The sequence below is a fragment of the Carya illinoinensis genome, chromosome 3 (assembly GCF_018687715.1).
Source record: "Carya illinoinensis cultivar Pawnee chromosome 3, C.illinoinensisPawnee_v1, whole genome shotgun sequence".
Taxonomy (NCBI): Eukaryota; Viridiplantae; Streptophyta; class Magnoliopsida; order Fagales; family Juglandaceae; genus Carya; species Carya illinoinensis.
Genome location: NC_056754.1, coordinates 42,266,779 through 42,285,232, shown reverse-complemented (window position 1 = coordinate 42,285,232; position 18,454 = coordinate 42,266,779). Strand labels below are relative to the sequence as shown.

The following is an 18,454-nucleotide window of genomic DNA, read 5'->3' as shown; positions in this document are numbered from 1 at the left end:
AATATCATATTTATTTGCAATCGGATACAGCCATGTAAATTTAAAATCATCAATACAGTCTAAACTTTGACTCGAACTAGTGAACCAAACATTTAATGCAGTTTTACCTACAAGTATACAGGTGTTGTAGTACCTAACAGGGTCAAATCCACAGGGATTGACTTATATGATAAGGAAAATAAATTCAAACACTGAAAAAAATTACTAAAAGGAACGTGCAATCGAATAGAAGAGAAAATTACTAAGATGAAAATTTTTAAATTTACAGAATAAAACTAAAATGATAAAATAAATTTATATGGAGAAAGACTAAAGTTTCGAGGATCCATCTAATAATTTAGAATGTTGTTTCCGATTGATTTACTTCAGTTAAATTAGAATAATGATTCTGTTTAATTGGAGGATTTAACATTTAAGGTCAAGAAAAATAGTCACTAATAATTAAGCATGAATGATTGATAGTTAAAACATTCACAAACTCATTTAAATATCAAAGAGATTTTTTCAAGCATTCATTGTATTCAAAAATCACAATGAATCAAGATAAATATATAGATAATCAAAATATCCAATAATAAAACCATTCAATCGATCAAACTCACAATATAAATTTCAATGTTGATTCGAAAACAATGTCTAAGTTATTAAACTTCACCTCTAACCTTAGTATGAGAATTTAGCCAACCATGTTCAACACAAGAGCTATGAAAATCAAATAAATATTCTTCATGATATAACTAAAATAAAATACAAGAAAACATGCACAAGAAAGTAAAAGTGAAGAGAAGATAGAGCTAAAAGCTCGCTTTCTAAAAAGTTGAAGTCTACGGAAGAAAAAAGTAAAAACTCCCTTTTCGTTTAGTCCCACGTTCAAAGCTACTCCACCTTTCCATTTCACAAAAACCAAACCTCTCAACCCAAAAAAACTCCCTTTCTCTCACTTCTCTCACTCAGAAAAAATCCCAATCCGCAATCCCCCAGGTCAAATGAAAGAAAAGCCCACCTCGAACTGCCCAGTAGCTCCTCTCCATTCGTTCCGTCTACCCACCAGCAAAAAGAGACCCCTGGTCTGTGCCTTCCCAGCTTCCGTAAAAACCAGTCCAACCCCCTGTTGAAGTCTAGCTCCTCTCCTTCAGTAAGTTCCTCGTTTTTGCTCTCCCCCAGACAGACGAAAAAAAAACCAGACTTCTCTCTCTCCTTTTTTTTTTTTTTTATTTCCTCTACCCCATGAGAACCCCATGCACTCTCTAGCAGCTCGTAAGTCTCCTCCCTCTGTTTCCATCCCCCCACACAAAAAAGTAAAAATAGCATCCACCTTTTTCACTTTACGTCCATTTCTGCTCTGCTGAAAAATCAAAAGAAGTCCCACCATTTCTGCTCTGCCTAAAAGCCCCCTTTCATTTTTCTCGTTCTCATGTATGAGTCCCCAGTCTGCTTTCCCCAAAAACAACTAGCTCTCCTATTTTTCAAATTTTCTCTAAAAAGATTTTGTCTTTATCACTTCCAAGCCCACTGCATCTCATGTCCGTCCAAAGCTGATTTCCCTCAAAAAATATTTTTGATTTTCATGCTGCATGATGGTCAAAACGTGTGCTGCAGGTGCGTTTTTCACATGCTTGATGATTGAAATGCAGTTGTCGTGTGTGTGTGCACTTCCCAACATTTCTGCATGTGGAAAGCCCCTTCATAACTCTCCCCTTTCAACCGTCTGACTCCCAAAAGATTGCTGCTTTTCTTGTGGTCCGGTTGAAGAGTAAAAAAAGAAAATGTCATGCATATTTTGTTTTGAAGAGTCAAACTACTTTGCTTTACTTTTCATGTGTGTCTTGCATGCGTCCAAAAAGGTGGTCTCATTTTATTTTGTCCCATGCGCTTTTCTTCTTGTCCACGTGTCCAATTGAAAAGTCAAGGCCAAATCACAATACTTTGTCTTCTTTATCTGAGAGAGAGTATGTGATTGATCACAAAACTAGCTTGCTAGCTAGCGCATGCATGAGTAACCAGGTGCTCCGGTGCCCATGCTATCTAAACATCTAATCAGATCACAGGTTAGAAAATTAAGCATAAACATGATATTAATCCATGCTATCTAAACATCTAATCAGATCATAGGTTAGAAAATTAAGCATAAACATGATATTAATCAATTAAAAATCACAACTTGTATTTATGCTTATTAACCATTTTTCTATCTAAAACCAACAATAATGTCATGAGATAATTAAAATGTATTGATTTTAAATGTATGAAATCTACAATATTTTAGCTCAATCACGAAGCAAGAGGTGCAACCCAGACATATGACTGTACCAAATCTAAAGGACCTAGAGTTTCACGATGAGAGGAGGGAAAAGGTTGTTGGATGGATTTGCCAAGTTGGAAAGATTCACAAACTACATCCTTTTGCACATAACCAACAATAGGAAAATTAGAACTACATAAGACATGATGCAAGACAGACTCAAACGGATGACCTAAATGTTGATGCCAAAGGGAACTAGGTGCCTTTATTCCCATAAAAGCAGTTAACCCTATGTGCTTATTGTGTGACAAGTTGGCGAGATTGATAAGATAGAGCCCATTTTCACTCAGACTCTGAAGGAGTGTGATTCTCGTTTGATTTTTCTAAACTGAATAAGCATTATGTGTGAGATGAAAAGTAACATCATTATTGGTACAAAATTTGTTGATAGAAAGAAGATTGGTAGCAGCTTGAGGACAGTAAATAATGTTGTCAAGAAGAAATTGATTATTATTAGAATGGACAATGGATGAACCAGTATGCTTAATAGAGAAACCTGCACCATTACCTACACCAACAGTCTCATTACTATCAAACGGGCGTTTGGAATCAAGATTCTCAACATTATTGATTACGTGTGCATTAGCACCACTATCCGCAAGCTATTGACTATTCAGAATATCAGCATTAATATCAGCAACCCATGGCTGCCTGCTCTGTAGGAGGATGACATCCTTGAAATGAAAAATCTATCCACCAAAAACAGTCCAACACCTGATGTTTAGTGCCCTTGCAAATCTGGCAAGGCGACCGGCCACCAGAATTGGAAGAGGAAACATGGTGAATGTCCTTGGTAGATATGGAGGGTGAAGGTTTAATGAACAAATTTGGCTTGGTAGCGTTGAAGCTGGAGGAACCAGAAAACTGTAGTTTACTCTTCACAAGTTGAAACTTCGGATGAGTGGTAAATAGAGCAAAAGAGGACGTCTCTAGCGTAGGATTGAGTGGAGCATCACGATTGAGAATTATTTCATGATTTAGTAGTTTAGACTTGAAATAAAATAAAAAAGACATAGAAGCCTCCCAAGTATGGAAGGAGTAAGAGGTGATGAATTGTGTAAAAGTAGGATTAAGACCCCCAATAATAAAAGAGATGAGATCATCATCCTCAACCGGCTTTCCAACAGCAAATAATTGATAAGCAAAGAACTTGGCTTCGGACAGATAGGAAGCACAAGTCATAGAACCTTGTTGGAGGTTCTATAGTTGACATTTCAAATGGGAAATCTGGGACTACGACTGAGAAGCAAAGTGAGCAGCAAGTGATTGCCACGCCAAAAACGATGAATCCAAATCATAGAGAGAAGCCACCAGCAAAGGAGAATAGATGAGATGATCCAACTTAGCGAAAGTTGGTCACGACTTTGCTAACTAGTGTACGCCGAATTCACGGACTCACTTTTGGCAGCATCATCAACAAACATAGGAGGGCACGGGTTAGAGCCATCAATCAAACCAAACAGATTGTGACTATTGAGGATAGGTTTAAATTGAGCAGTCAGATAGTTTGTCTCATCATGTTTGATAGAGACAAGTTGTGTTGGATTGGGAAGAACAAAATTGGATGAGGAGTAGGAACTAGATTCAGCCATGTTTAGAAAAGTGGAAGTAGGATCTTAAAGCGTAAGCTAGATTGGCTCACAATACCATGTGAAATATTAAATAGGAAAGATGATTTTGGCAAGATTCCAAAATCGTGTGTGTTCATTAAGATTATATAGACTTTAAAGTTGAGATCAGATTACAATAATAGCAAGCATATCATTCGGGATATACACAAATACAAGTTTGAAAATCAAATAGCCTAGTTTGTAGGAAGCACAGGATGAATATCCTTGATATCCTTAACAGTCGTAACTTTTTTGCACTATTCAAGTAGCTAGTTTGAAGCTGGGCTATGGAAGTAGTTGTCAGTCGTAGAATGGGCAAGAAACTAACTAATACTAATAGAGGTAGAGCTTTCCCAAAAGGGGTAGCCAGGACTATAGAGGTCTTGCGTACACCAGCACCTCTGAGCCCGAGTTCCATATGAATGAAATTCTCCACCTTGTCCAAGGATTAACACCATAAAGGTCTTGCTCTCTCCCTACCCCAATAGGATATGTGATAACTTTATCAGTCTAGTGATTTTGTCCCTAGGGGACCCTACCCTCCATCAAGAGCTGATTCTCCCAAGAACAGATACATTCACCCTTGAGTGACCCATATCTCTATTGGTAGTACCAGTGGAGGTCCCTCCTTCAATCTCAATGACGGTAGGACTAGACAACAATGATAGAAAGATTCCCCTACTCATAGGCCTCCGTCATTTTCCCTTTTTGATCTAGTGCCCGATCTTGTGCTCGCTCTCTTTTGTCCTGCATTATGGCTAGGTGAGTTAGCCCATTGCGAATTAACCTCAGTGCTTCCAATCTCGTCATGCACTTTTTCATGATGCACCTTATGATGACCTTAAGCTAGAGCCGAAGAATATGAATATAAGATGATGGGTAAGTCGGTAGTACGAGTGCTGCTTTTAGATGCATTAAAAGCCATTATTTATAGCCTTTTAAAGAAATATATATATATATATATATATATTTATATATTAAGTAGAGGAAGGATGTAACTTTTTGGAGAAGCACCAGCAAAAGCAGATGCAGTTTTTGGAGAAGCAATAGTCGTTACATTCTCCTATTACTAAGTTGTTGAATCTTAATGAGGGTATATAGTTACATCCGCCTATTACTAAGCTTTTGAAGGGCCTTCAGGCTAAAGCAAATGGGTATAGGATTGAATGACCTCATAGTAGATAGGATAAGGAGATGAGAGGGTAGGAGGAGAGGAGTAGTTAAGTCTTTACTCTATTCCTTGATCAAAAATAGCAGACTTAGACCTTGATTTTGATGCCTAATACCCTATAAATATTTCCCAACTGTATAGGAACAATAATTAATTTTAGCTTGAATAGTTTGTAGAGGAACCCTACCTTCTCTGATCCATTCGACACGCGAAATTTCTTTTCCGTCGATACGTTCTACAATTTGTACTTGAATTCCTTTGTACCTTCCTGTTTAGTTAATTCAATAGCCTTTTTCATTACTCTTCAAAATGAAACTTTATTCTTTAATTGTCCGGCTATAAAGTCTATGAGAACATTAGGGTGTACATAAGGGTTTGTAATTCTTGTAACATCAATGTTGAGTATTTTGTTTACACAATTAAGTTCTTTTTGTACATTTATTTGTAATTCTTCGATTCTTCAAGGCCAATCTTCTATTAGTAATTTTGAAAATCCCATATAGATTATGACTTGAATCAGATCGATTCTTTTTTGAATCTCTACACATGAAATTCCCTCAACACCAGAGGATATTCTAATATATATATATATATATAATTCCTAATAAAATCTCGTATTTTTTTGTCTTCTTGTAAACTCTAGGAATATTTTGTAGTTGTGCAAAGCGATGAGAATGATGACCTTGGGTTGCACCAAGTGGATATATTTTTTGCCCCATAATCCCCTGATACCATATATACTATAACGCGTCATATATGTGTACTAGTTTTTTTAGCCATCCAGGGTTTTTTAAGCATAATATGGCCTATTTGGATCTTTTATCATATTCTTCATTTACAAATATATATTGTAATACAATCGTTATATGACACATGGGTCTTTTTATCTGATAACTAGGCCCTTGAGCTCTAAGCTTTAATTTTTTCACAGCAGTATCCTCATTGACTTCCACGTTACTAATGATTAAACTTGATTAGTTTAAACTCATATTGTGAATAGCATTTGTTGCTACGGAATAAACCAATTTGAAAAGTGGATAACATACTCAATAAGGCATGAGTTCTAGTACCATAAATGTATCTTTATAGGAACGTCCACGAATTTTTCAATTACTCTTAGTGCTTTGTTAGTAGACATACATATATGTTTACTTAAATCACATATTTTTGTATATGGATTGCTCATTCTCTACTTTATCATAAAATTCACCTCATACTAAAGAACGATAAGAATCTATATTCACCTTATGTTATTAATTATTAACGACTATTAATGATGAGATCTATTATCATCTTTCGCATCCTCAAAAATTTAGAGTAGGTACTAATTCTCCTAATTATGGCCCACCATACGATTTGTTATATAAAAAGACAAATGCTCATTTCCATTATGTAGGGGTGTAATTAGTTTGGTATGATCCGGTCTGATTTTGGACAAAATATAGGACCAAACCGATCTGTACAAGTTTTACATTTTTCAAAACCGATTACACACTGGTTACCTTCCTAAACTGGTACTTCGATTTTATCGATTTCCAGTCCGATTCAATCCAGTTTTCTGGTTTTAATATACTATATTATATATTATATAATATATATAATATAGACTATAGTAATATATTATATATAATATAGTTATATATTATAGTATGTTATAATATATAGTAATATAGTATTAATAAAACTATTAGTATGCACTATATAATATTAGTATAACTATTAATATAATATACTATAGTGATATAAGATTTTAAAATTTAATATTATATTAATTAGTAATTTATCATATAATACAAAACTATTATATATATATATAAATTATATATAATATAAAAATTAAAAATATATATGTATGAACTTATCCAATCTGGTTTTAGAAAAAGAAAAAAGGGAACTAGAGTGATTTTGATCGGTTTTAAGAAAAATAAAACAGGTAGCGGATCGAACCAAACTCGATATCGGTTTGGTCCAGTCCGGTTCACCTGTTTTTTTACACTCATACCATTATGTATAGCAATATTATGGCCAATCATTACGGGTATAATGGTAGATGCTCGGGACCAAGTTATTATTATTTCTTTGTCTGCTTTTGTCTTAAGTTTACTTATTTTTCTTAAAATATGATTCGCCACAAAAGGATTTCTTTTTTAGTCAGCGTGTCACAATTAATTACTCCTATTTTCATTTTTTGTAAAGACGAATAAACAAATTTTATTTTCTCTCCTATCCTATTTACTACGGCGACGAAGAATCAAATCATCACTATATTTATTCCTTTTTCTACTTCTTCTTCCAAGTGCAGGATAACCCCAAGGGATTGCGGGTTTTTTCCTACCAATTGGGGCCCTCTTTTCACCACCCCCATAAGGATGGTCTACAATGTTCATAACTACTCCTCTTACTACGGGACGCTTATCTAGCCAATATTTAGATTTAGCTCTACCCAAACTATTTTGGTTCACCCCAACATTTCCCACTTGTTTGATTGTTGCTAAACAGTTTTTCGATAGCAAATAGACCTCCCTAGAACATAATTTTAATGTGGCTGATTTCCCCTCTTTTGCAATCACTTTCACTACAGCACCTGCTGGGTTAGCTAATTGTCCACCCTTTCTAAGTATCATTTCTATGTTATGTATGGGCGTGCCCAAGGGCATGTTGGTTGAAGTAGATTCTTCTTTTCGATCAATCAAAACCTCTTCCCAAACTGTATAAGCTTTTTCCAAAGCATCCGGCTTTCTAGATGTAGATTATGATATCTATACAGATGGATCGTATATAAATATATATATATATATATATATCATATAATTTATATATACATCATATAATGAAGTACCACATGTGTGATATATAGGAATCCAAATATGTTGAATCAGTAATGTTATGATCTTTTACATCCTAGGTCCTCTCGTTCCTTCATTTGGCTTATGTCCTTCATGTAGCATTCAAATTGAATGACTATGAAATTAAGCAGTGGAAATTAAATCTAATTCTTTTTCTTTTTTATTTTACATACTTTATATTCAAAAAGTGAATAGGGCACAAAAATAGGGAGAAAGGAAACTAGAAATAAATGAAAGGAATTTTTTTTACATTTACAGAAGGGTTCCACCTACTACAAAGGGGTTGAAGTTTGATGCAGAGCCTTTTGGTTGTTAAGTTATATAAGCACTAAACAACATCCAACAGCTTCAATTTTTCTAGTTTGCACTAAAGTGCCTAGTTGAGCACAAACTCTTAAGAACGGTAGCGAGCGGGACTCAAAACTACAACTTCGGGCAAAAGACAGACCTCGCGAATTACCTCTATTCCATCACGAGTAATGCGGTTCAGCCACTAAATCCATTCTATATGGCCTAGTCCATGGGTAGAATTGAGCCAGTCTGTTTGTAGTTCCTGTATGTTCTCCTCACTTTAAGCTACCAATCCAGTGAACAAGTAGGGTATACTAGTGTGTTTAAGAGAACCATGTTAAAGGAACTCGACAAAATGACCCTGTAACTTCGGGAGAAGGGGTACTCTACTATCTTTTGATTAGGAAAGCGGCACATACCAAGGGGTAGCGACTGTTTATTAAAAACGCAAGTAAAAAATCAAACAAATAAAAAGCCTTTACAACCTAATTGCTGACATAAGTTCTTAGCCAATATAGCCAGACTACTAGGGAGTAGAGTATATGAATCTCTTAGATGGAACACCTGTTTCTTTCCTCGATACACTACTAACTCGTAAAGCCTTGGAAACAAAGGTCGTCGGCCTCTTGGCAGAGATTGCAATATGAAGATTTTCCGACCTAATCCGACATCAAACAAATTCAATAAATGAGCTCGGACAATAACTCGACAGTGAGATCCAAAGAAGAGATCAAGAGGGAACATAAGCCATGGGTGGCTATGGGTGTATAATTTGGCTATGACTTGGTTCTTCAATGTAGCTATGTATACCTAGCTTGGTTGCGCTCCTCTGATTGAGAGATTCCTTAAAAAAGAAAAAAGAATGCCTTGAGGTGGAGAATTATTTCTTGAAATGGAACCTTTGTTGCCCCAACTTGCCAGCACACGGATAGATAGGGTTGGCAAAGCGTGAAGGGGATGGATGTCTAAGCGGTTGAAAGAGTTGGTCTTGAAAACTGAAATATTGATAGGAATACTAGGGGTTCGAACCCCTCTCCATTCGCAAAGTCATAGGTTCTCTCTTGCGTTATCTATAGATTGGAACGAATCAGATCGACTGGTTTTTGTTTGCTTAAATTTCTTGGATCATTCTAGTGGGCATATCATTTGACAATCCAACTCGAATGAATCAATACAAATTATTATAATTTTTTTGGAATATATAGAAGTCATTTTTTTCAAGAAATTTCAAAATATTAAAAGAAGAAAATTCGATCAAATTGAGTTACCAAATAGAGTTTTGCTACTCATCATCCTTACACACATCACACATCATACACTACATATATTTTTGTATAACCACATATTTTTTGTTTTTAATATGATGCTAGATTATCATTTTCGAATTTCTTAACACCATATGTACCCCACGGCCCTGGGCCTGAGAGTCAAGGACGTCTACAAGAGACCCTATAGGCCTACACTGTAGTGAAAATGGGCTTATTCTGTACGGGTTGAAACTTGAAACTCGTTTTCATAGCCCAAGACCAAGATCCACCCCCGATGCTATCTGCCTTATTGGTCGCAAGCTCCCTGGGGAGAGCGGTGACGAAATTGAAAGCCGCTGAAAACCCTAGCGTCTTGACCATTATCACAGCCATTCCCTCTCTCCTCTCATACAATTTCGTTCTGGCAAATATTGTTAATCTTTTGCGACAATGGGTCAAAATTTGTCTCACTCCCTTAATCCGAAACCATTGAGTTTCAGTTCCATAATCCTCCATTTCTGCGTAAAGGGCTGCTTAGTTTTATGCGTCGTTCTGATCTAACTCACTTTCTGTATTGGAAAGTGATAATATTTTTGTATTGGATGCTATAAAAGGTGTCTTCAGGCTTTGGTTGCTATGCTATCTTTACTGGCATATTCACCATCTCCATGAAGAGTACGGAATCAAAGCAAAAACCCAATACAAAGTCTGGGCGACCCAGTTTGAATTCTGGCCATAACCACGAAAGAATCGTGATCGAAAATATCTGTGAACCTAGAGCTGAGCCTAGCGATGGCGTGGCGTTGCAGATGACCCTCTTATTCTTCACAACCCGTACCCCTTGGGTTCGAGCCTCCAAGGTTGCCATTGCCCATTTCCACAGTCTCGCCCAAGGAGTATCTTGGTCCAGGCCATTTAGTGATAAAGAGGTAATCTCAAACCGAAGTTCCGACGCTTGGTTGGTTAAGGTTGTGTGTACGCTATTTATTCGTTCGCATCTGTCAGATACTTGTTTGGGTTATTTGAGTAAGAACTTGACCCCACTGATTGCGTTTGAGGTTGTTAGAAGGTTAAATAATCCGAAGTTGGGCTTGAAGTTCTTCGAGTTCAGTAGGGAGAGTTTGAGTGTCAGTCATACGCTCAGGACTTACAATTTGCTTATGAGGTCTCTCTGTCAAATGGGTGCTTACGATTCGGCAAAAGTAGTATTTGATTGCATGAGGAGTGATGGGCATTTGCCTGATAGTTCAATTGTGGCATTTTTGGTATCGTCGTATACACAAGTGGGCAAGTTTGATCTTGCTAAGAAATTGCTCGCTGAAGCTCAGCGTGATAAGGTTGGATTGAGTATTTTCGTATATAATAAGTTGTTGGATGAGTTGGTTAGGTGGAATATGGTAGATGAGGCCGTTTGCTTATTTAGAGAGCATATGGAATTACATTCTCATCCTGATACTTTCACTTTCAATATTCTTATTCGAGGTTTGTGCAGAATGGGAGAAGTTGATCAGGCGTTTGTGTTTTTCAACGATATGGGGAGTTTTGGTTGTTCTCCTGATGCTGTTACTTATAATACTCTTATAAATGGGTTATGTCGAGTGAATGAGGTAAATAGAGGGCATGAATTGTTGAAGGAGGTACGGACAAGAGGTGAGCCTAAACCAGATGTTGTAACTTATACATCATTGATATCGGGTTATTGCAAGTTGGGTAAGATGGATGATGCCTCTGTTCTTTTTGATGAGATGATTAATTCTGGAATTAAACCAAATGCCATCACTTTTAATGTTCTCATTGATGGTTTTGGTAAGGCTGGCGACATGCTTTCCGCACTGTCCATGTATGAGAAGATGCTCTTTCTTGGTTATTTTCCAGATGTTGTTACCTTCACTTCCCTAATTGATGGATATTGTCGAACCGGACAGGTTAATCGGGGTTTGAAGCTTTGGCATGAAATGAGTGCAAGAAACGTGGGTCCAAATGTCTATACTTATTCTGTTCTTATAAATGGTTTGAGCAAGGAGAATAGAATGCATGAGGCTCGCGATCTTTTGAGGCAATTGAAGTGCAGTGATATTGTACCAAAACCCTTTATGTACAACCCTGTAATTGATCTATTTTGCAAGGCTGGCAATGTTGATGAGGCAAATGAGATTGTGGCAGAGATGGAGGAGAAGAAATGCAAGCTAGATAAAGTGACATTTACGATTCTCATCATTGGGCATTGTATGAAAGGAAGAATGTTTGAAGCCATCAGCATTTTTAACAAGATGTTATCGATTGGTTGTGCCCCGGATACAATTACTGTGAACTCTCTAATATCTTGCCTTTTGAAGGCCGGGATGCCTAATGAAGCTTTTCACATTAAGCAAACTGTATCCCAGGACCTGGACTTGTTTGTGCCATCTTTGAAAAGAACTATTCCTGTAGGAACAAATATGGATATTCCAATGGCTGTTTAGTTGAAGGGCTACTATAGAAGTGGACTTGGTTTTGTAGGCCTAACTGCTGGACAATGCCATTCAGCCACTTTTTTTTCATTTAGTACAAATCAGGAATTCACCCAGCCTGTGGCTCAAAAGTTTGACAAGTTGTAAGTTCTTCGTTCATGTCTATCCCCTCGGTGGTTTTAAAAGGAGTTGGCTCAAGATTGGCAGTGATTGTCCTGAACTTGTATGTTTTTATGTTCCTTTTGCAATCTGCTCTCTCTCTCTCTCTCTCTCTCTCTCTCTGAATTTGAAATTAGTTAGTCTGTGGCCCTGGTTAAAAAGGGGTGGAAGGTTGATTTTGTTGGGTTTGAATCTTCTACAGATTGGTAGAGGAAAGAACGACAAACTTTTTGGGGATGTTTCCCTCGATCTTCCCTCAACCCCCTCCTTTGTGGATGCCTGAAACTTTCTGGGGATAAAATATGTCAGGGAATTGCAATGATACTTTCTTGTTGTGATCCCAAAGGATCATGTTTGGTCATCTGTAGTACAGAGAACAGCACTAGTTTAAAGAAACATAATTTTGTTGGTTAACTTGGGTTTAGGTAATCAAAGGCGAAGAGTTGAGTGACAATATATGTATACCTCAAATTATGTTGTCAGTTGCATACATTACATTGGGCATCCTGTATCCCATTGCCGCTCATGCGTTGAACTGCATTATGGAAGATTATATTAAAGTCAGGACCTGGAAGATTATATTATGGTCAGGACCAAAATGGGATGCCGGTTGTCCCCAAGGCATCAGACGAGGTTATGAAATTTGTAGATAGTCGGTTAAAATCTTATCCAAAGTATTGATGTTAAATTGCCTTCTTTCTTTTAATTTTCTTAATTTTAATGCCCATCTTGATTATCTTGACTTGCAGGCCGGGGATATATTGGATGCTTACCAGATGTATGGAATTCTGAATGACATTGAATGCTTAACGTCTCATCTCACTCACAATTCCCAGCATTTTATATATCTAGAGCAGAGGTTGAATTTGAGCTTTTATTGTAGAAAAAATATCTGCCAGCAGTCCCGCCGAGCTCAACAGGGTGTTTGCTGGATGTCAGAAGTGGCTAAGATCTCTGGGTGTTTCATGTTAAACGAGATTCCCACATGCATGGAGCTAGATTCACCAAACAATTAAGCGGTTCAATTTTGTTCGGTAGGGATTTATATAGCACATAGTTTTGGCTGGTAGGGTTTTTGTAGTAATCATTCAGGATGACTTGCTACAATCGAATAGGTTGAGAACAATACAGATATGTAGTGCAGTGTAAAAGAAGCACAAATTGCACTGTTGAAGTGGGAAAATTTTTGCTGGAGCTGTTAATTTAGATCTTCTTGATGATGTAGCTGACTGCATCACAGCAGCTGAGATCAGTAACGATGGATTTAAAGTTTAAACCTTGAAATCCATTACTAATCTGTTTTGTCAAAAAATGGATATACTGGAGTAAAATGCTGTTGACAATGTTGTGTTTCTCATTGCATCAGGCTTGTTATTCTGCAGTTGTTTTAGGTTCTTATGTGGAGTAAAACAAGTTAGAAGTGACTAGCAACCTCCATATTTGAAAATACAGATCTCAACAAGTTTCCCCCTTTTGCCTTCTTGTCTAGGTGGTGCCATTCATCTGAAGCTCCCAATAGGATGAGAAAAGATGTACAGGGGGGCATATTCTGGCTTTTTCATGTCTGATGAAATGGTTGCTGCTATCCATTACAATAACGAATCATTGATACATGGATGCCACCAATTTATTTTGATTATGATTATGTGGCATTTGGCATGCAATGCTTATCGAAATTTGAAGCAAAATAGTTTCACCTAATACTTCTTTCCTTCTTTTTTATTTGGAATCTAGAGTGCCTTTTCAAAAAAAAAAAAAACAAAAAAACTTATAATTTATACCCTCGTTCAATTCAAAAGAAAGATGAAAATTTGGGACATGACTTCTAAAAGGTTTCTAAAAGTGAAAAAATGTCTCTTTTTTTAAAACCGTTGACCAACATATGATTTTTCTCCATCTCTTATTTCCTTAAGCATCTTTTGGTTTGGTTTGATGAACACAATATCATTTTTTTTCTCTTTTAACATCTTCAATTATGGTTTTTGCGTTTTTATTGGTATTATTGTAGATAAATTATATACATTATTTACAAAAAAATATTATATTATAAATTTGCCCCCAAAAAATAAATTCATGTATCTGCCAACACAAATCATTTTCCCTGGTGTTGGCACAGCCCCGAACTATTTGAACACAAAGCAAAGAGAACTTTGTGTGTATCCACAGGACCCCAACGATGATAGATTGCTCTTCAATTTGTAAAGATTTATACAGTTTTATGCAATGAAAATCTCAAAATAGAGTCTATGTCACCATTCATAAAAATAAAAAATATACAGAGTGAATATGTTTGTATGTTACAGTCGCCAGCACTGATGATCTTGGATCTTATTTTGTACAACCACCTTACACTACGATTGAATCACACAATGACCCTTCACCTTAAATGCAGAGCTTTTTTAAATATGGTAGATTAAAACAGGATAGACTGCATAATCCATCCAAAGAGCCTACTGCCGTATCTCCCGAAACAGATTATGCGACAACAGGGTATGATGCACATGTTGAAATACCTGCAATTTTTATGATCATTATTAGCATAATTAAAGCTGCAATATAAACATAACCAAGTTTCATTGCAGTATTCAATGGTGAATCTAGAATTTCAATCAAGCATAGGCCAATTTCAAAATAACCCTGTCCTCTGAGCAACAAAGCACCAGCCTATCGACTCTTAAAACACAGGAAAGCCATGTGAACTTAACCTTTACTATAACTCGCAGCCTAAAGACCAATAATGACCTCTAATAATCTGATCAAATTTCATAACCTATGTGGTTCTGAACTTTGGCAATGTACTGAATTTATGACCGGGGTCAGTTGGAAAGCTTACCGCACATGTTCTTCCCCAACTCCATCTTAAAGTAGCCACTGTCACCCCATTTTTCTCCCCATGAGTTCTTGACGAGCCAGTAAGAGACGCCATCTTCAACTCCATATCCCACCGCTAGAACAGCATGGTTCACATCCTGGCAGATAGATTTACAATTTGTTAAAAAGAATGATATGATTCGTGGATTTTCCTCAAGGAATGATAATATACCAGGAGATATGTGTGAGAGTTTATAAAAAAAAAAAATACAAATTCGAAATTCATAGATTGGATGAGTGAATTGATGCATACAGATGCTCCTAAGCCAATAAAACAACAAAAGCATGACTTAAAATTTCCAAAATCTTTATAAAGCATATTACAAATAATTCTAGACTAACATCCAAAGAACTTATGATGATGCTCTACAGCCTTGAAAACGTGAAAACCAATTAAAGCCTTGAAATTTAACAACATAATCCATCAACTAAACATGGTTTCATGGCCCAAATTCCATCAAAATATTCAGTATCCTAATGAGAAAAACTCACCATTGGAGTGGTGCCACACGTATCACTTGTGTAAACTCCTTCCTTGTAGAATCGGAAGCTATTTACCACCTGAAATGCCACACTCACTGGCCTAACAATTGCAACTGCATGCTTTAGCTCATCTTCAGCACCCTGTAAACATTCACCAGATGTTAGAAGTTTCTTAAAAGTCAAAACCATCTATAAGTGATATTTGGTTAACACAAACGTTTCATCTATTTAAATATCAAGTGACAAGACAAATAGAAACAGAAAGAAAACCTAAAGATTATATTAAAAAAAAAAGTAAGGAAATTTGCCCAGGATGCTTACCAGGGTGATGTTAACAGAGTCGAGAACTTGAACGCCAACATTTTCCGATGAAAATTTGCATGCACCATCTTTTCCTGTGTAAGGATATGCCTCCTCGGTGTCTAGGCCGCCATTGTATTTGATGTACTCAAAGGCTTGGGATGGCAACCCACCGCTGCAGCCAAAGTTATTGAAAGCTCCGGCACAGTCCACAAGCTGCTGCTCAGAGAGAGAGACTCCCTTTCCAAATGCCTGGGCATATGCTGCCTCAAGAGCCCCGGTGGTGCTGCAACAGACAAATCTTGATGGTTAGGAAGGCATAGATTGGTACATTATATGTGCCTTATTTTGGATATAAGGTGTTTTCATGAGTGGTGGATGCAACAAGGCAAGTTAAACTTTTGACTGAAATGTTATTACTTTCCTCACTACTTATCTCCCTATCATTTTTCTGTTCTAAACTCAAGCCAGACCTGAAAGTCCAGCAAGATCCGCAGTGGCCTTGGTCTTTAACTGGGCTGACTATGCCTTCTTCCCTCCAGTCTTTCTGAATACAAATACACATCATGATGATGACAATAATACCAAATGATGTGTTATCATTTGCATCAATTTCATACCATTTTATGATTTGTTATAAAAATTTCAAATACATACCGTTTCAGGAAGAACAACATCAGTAAGCTTGTGGTTGCCCTTCAAAGTGGCAGAACAGTTTTGAGCAGCTCCCAACCTGTGCCTTTGGAACTCTTCCCAAGTCCAATCAGCAAAGTCTGTTCGATAAATTAACACAATAAGCTGGTTGTCAATAACAAAATTCAGTGGCTGGTTAATGTAAACCTCATCTCACTTAATGCTTACAACATTTTACATGATCCATGACTCAAATACGAACTAAGTACAAAAATAAAAGGTTAGGGTTGAGGGTTATTGGATATGAGCCAACACAAATTGACTCAGTTCAACATGATAAAATAAACGTATGTACCCTGTGTTTGTCTCTTTAGACATTTTTATTGGAGTATAACATATTTTAATTAGAAATGCATTGAGAAGTTATGCTTATTAATTATAGTTATGGATATTAATTTTTTCCTGAACGTAGCTGTGAATATGCATAATAAGTATAATTTGTACCTATAAGATAAGAGATTTTGTTAATCAAGTCAGATCAAATATTTGGGTTAAATTTATATTAAATGGGTTGAAACAGCTTGTCTTTGGGTCAACTAAATACGATTTGTATATTAAATGGGTTATGTGGGTTATTTCATGCCAATCGTATTTAAACGGGCCATGTCAAGATTGAAGGTTTCGATCCATTCAATTAGATAAGTCCTATTCAAGTTGATTCAGAATAATATATTTATGACTTGGAATAACTTGATCCATGGACATGAATTGTCAATCATAATTCTCACTAGGATGTTAGGAGTATTTATTTGACCTGTAAGATTTTATTTACTATTCACAATTTAGTTTTGGCTACTCACCAACCAGAAAATCAAATCATTACAACTCGCTACACTTTACCATGGCTGTGCAAATAGAGAGAAAAAAATATATAGCACAAATGGGTGAGCAGATGAAACCAGTCACTGAATGACATTCTATTGTAGTATGCCAATATCTCAAGCTCCAATTGGTTCAGGATAATTTTCTCATAGACAGACAGCTTGGGAAATGAGCCTATATTAGCATGGGCAGCTATCTAGCAGCCTCTGACTTTGTCTTTAGGGGTTCCCAATCACACACCTGAGTTCAATGAATCCAACGGCTAACGAAGGCCTAAAAATTAATTTTCCATAAAAGAAAGGGAAGAAGAAGTTAGGTGCTAGGGTTCATACATATAACTGGTTTCCAATTGAAAGCTTAAAAATTTTGAGTTATAGCAATCGATTTCACCAGATGTTTTATCTCCTTAAATAAGAAATAATACTTGACAAAAAATAAAAAATAATAATTCAACACTCACGATTAACGGCAAGTTTGTAAGATAAGCCCTTCCGGTTGGTGGATCTAATGAGTTTCCGATTTTCAGAGAAAATCTCGAAGCGGAGCTTCATCTCCTCCCCAGTCTCGTACCTCTTCCCATACCTGCAAACACAGTACAGTTATATCAAATGGAAAACAAATTTATATTTTCCGATCACTGATAATCGGATGACAGTATAGGGCCGGGATCACACCGGTGAGCGAAGCGGGCAAAGGAGAGGGCGTGTTTGGTGTGGCCGACGACTTGGATGACCTGAGCCTCTAAGTCGCGAAGGCCATCGGATGCCAATCGGATGGGATTGGAGTCGTCGAAGGTTGAGCCTGCAGCGGCGCAGAAGAGCAGTAGGAGGATCGACGAGACCAAGCTCACGCAGGCCATTCTCTCTATCTCTCTCCGAAGATTGTGGGGTGTGGGCGACAGACTGTGAGCTGGGGGGATTGGATTCTTGGACGACTCGGGATTCCTTTATGCATGTATGAATGGTAGGTATTGGGCTCTGGGCGACGTATACGGTGACGTGGATTTCAATCACGTCGTTGTCTCCTCGTAGGCTTTTCATATTATAATATCACATTTGTCATGACGCTCAATATTCAATATTTAATTTTTTTTTTAATTTCTTCGATTTTTATAAGGGTTTTAAAAAATAATATTTGTATAATATTTTATATTTCTTTTTAAGTTTTATTTAAAATCATTTAATCTCTTCTCATTATTCAAACCGTCAA

At 36.8% G+C, this 18,454-nt stretch overlaps 2 protein-coding genes across 5 annotated transcripts; one reads left to right on the top strand and one right to left on the bottom strand.

The window, feature by feature from the left end:
• The first annotated feature begins 9,762 nt into the window (after nucleotides 1–9,762).
• On the top strand, nucleotides 9,763–13,419 carry LOC122304277 (pentatricopeptide repeat-containing protein At2g06000). 4 transcript variants are annotated; one of them, XM_043116448.1, is made up of 3 exons: nucleotides 9,763–12,140; nucleotides 12,502–12,709; nucleotides 12,826–13,419. In XM_043116448.1, the coding sequence occupies exon 1, from the start codon at nucleotides 10,136–10,138 to the stop codon at nucleotides 11,927–11,929; it is 1,794 nt and encodes a 597-aa protein (XP_042972382.1). In that variant the 5' UTR covers nucleotides 9,763–10,135; the 3' UTR covers nucleotides 11,930–12,140; nucleotides 12,502–12,709; nucleotides 12,826–13,419. The 4 variants fall into 4 exon arrangements, with proteins under 4 accessions (XP_042972382.1, XP_042972381.1, XP_042972383.1 ...); XM_043116447.1 differs by having other exon boundaries at nucleotides 12,279–12,709; XM_043116449.1 differs by lacking the exon at nucleotides 12,502–12,709 and having other exon boundaries at nucleotides 9,763–12,060.
• Nucleotides 13,420–14,306: 887 nt separating this feature from the next.
• On the bottom strand, nucleotides 14,307–18,188 carry LOC122304279 (thiol protease aleurain-like). Its single transcript, XM_043116450.1, has 8 exons — nucleotides 17,920–18,188; nucleotides 17,706–17,827; nucleotides 16,388–16,503; nucleotides 16,204–16,277; nucleotides 15,752–16,016; nucleotides 15,440–15,571; nucleotides 14,910–15,045; nucleotides 14,307–14,589 (listed from the first exon to the last, which is right to left on the bottom strand). Exons 1-8 carry the CDS (start codon nucleotides 18,102–18,104, stop codon nucleotides 14,552–14,554), a joined length of 1,068 nt encoding a protein of 355 aa, XP_042972384.1. The 5' UTR covers nucleotides 18,105–18,188; the 3' UTR covers nucleotides 14,307–14,551.
• Nucleotides 18,189–18,454: the final 266 nt, after the last annotated feature.

Coding starts and splice junctions, on each gene's coding strand:
- LOC122304277 (XM_043116449.1), top strand. CDS start 10,136: ATGAAGAGTACGGAATCAAAGCAAAAACCCAATACAAAGTCTGGGCGA.
- LOC122304279 (XM_043116450.1), bottom strand. CDS start 18,104: ATGGCCTGCGTGAGCTTGGTCTCGTCGATCCTCCTACTGCTCTTCTGC. Junction 16,278..16,387: donor ATGTTGTTCTTCCTGAAACG/GTATGTATTTGA, acceptor ATTTGTATTCAG/AAAGACTGGAGGGAAGAAGG. Junction 15,046..15,439: donor CGTGTGGCACCACTCCAATG/GTGAGTTTTTCT, acceptor TCTATCTGCCAG/GATGTGAACCATGCTGTTCT.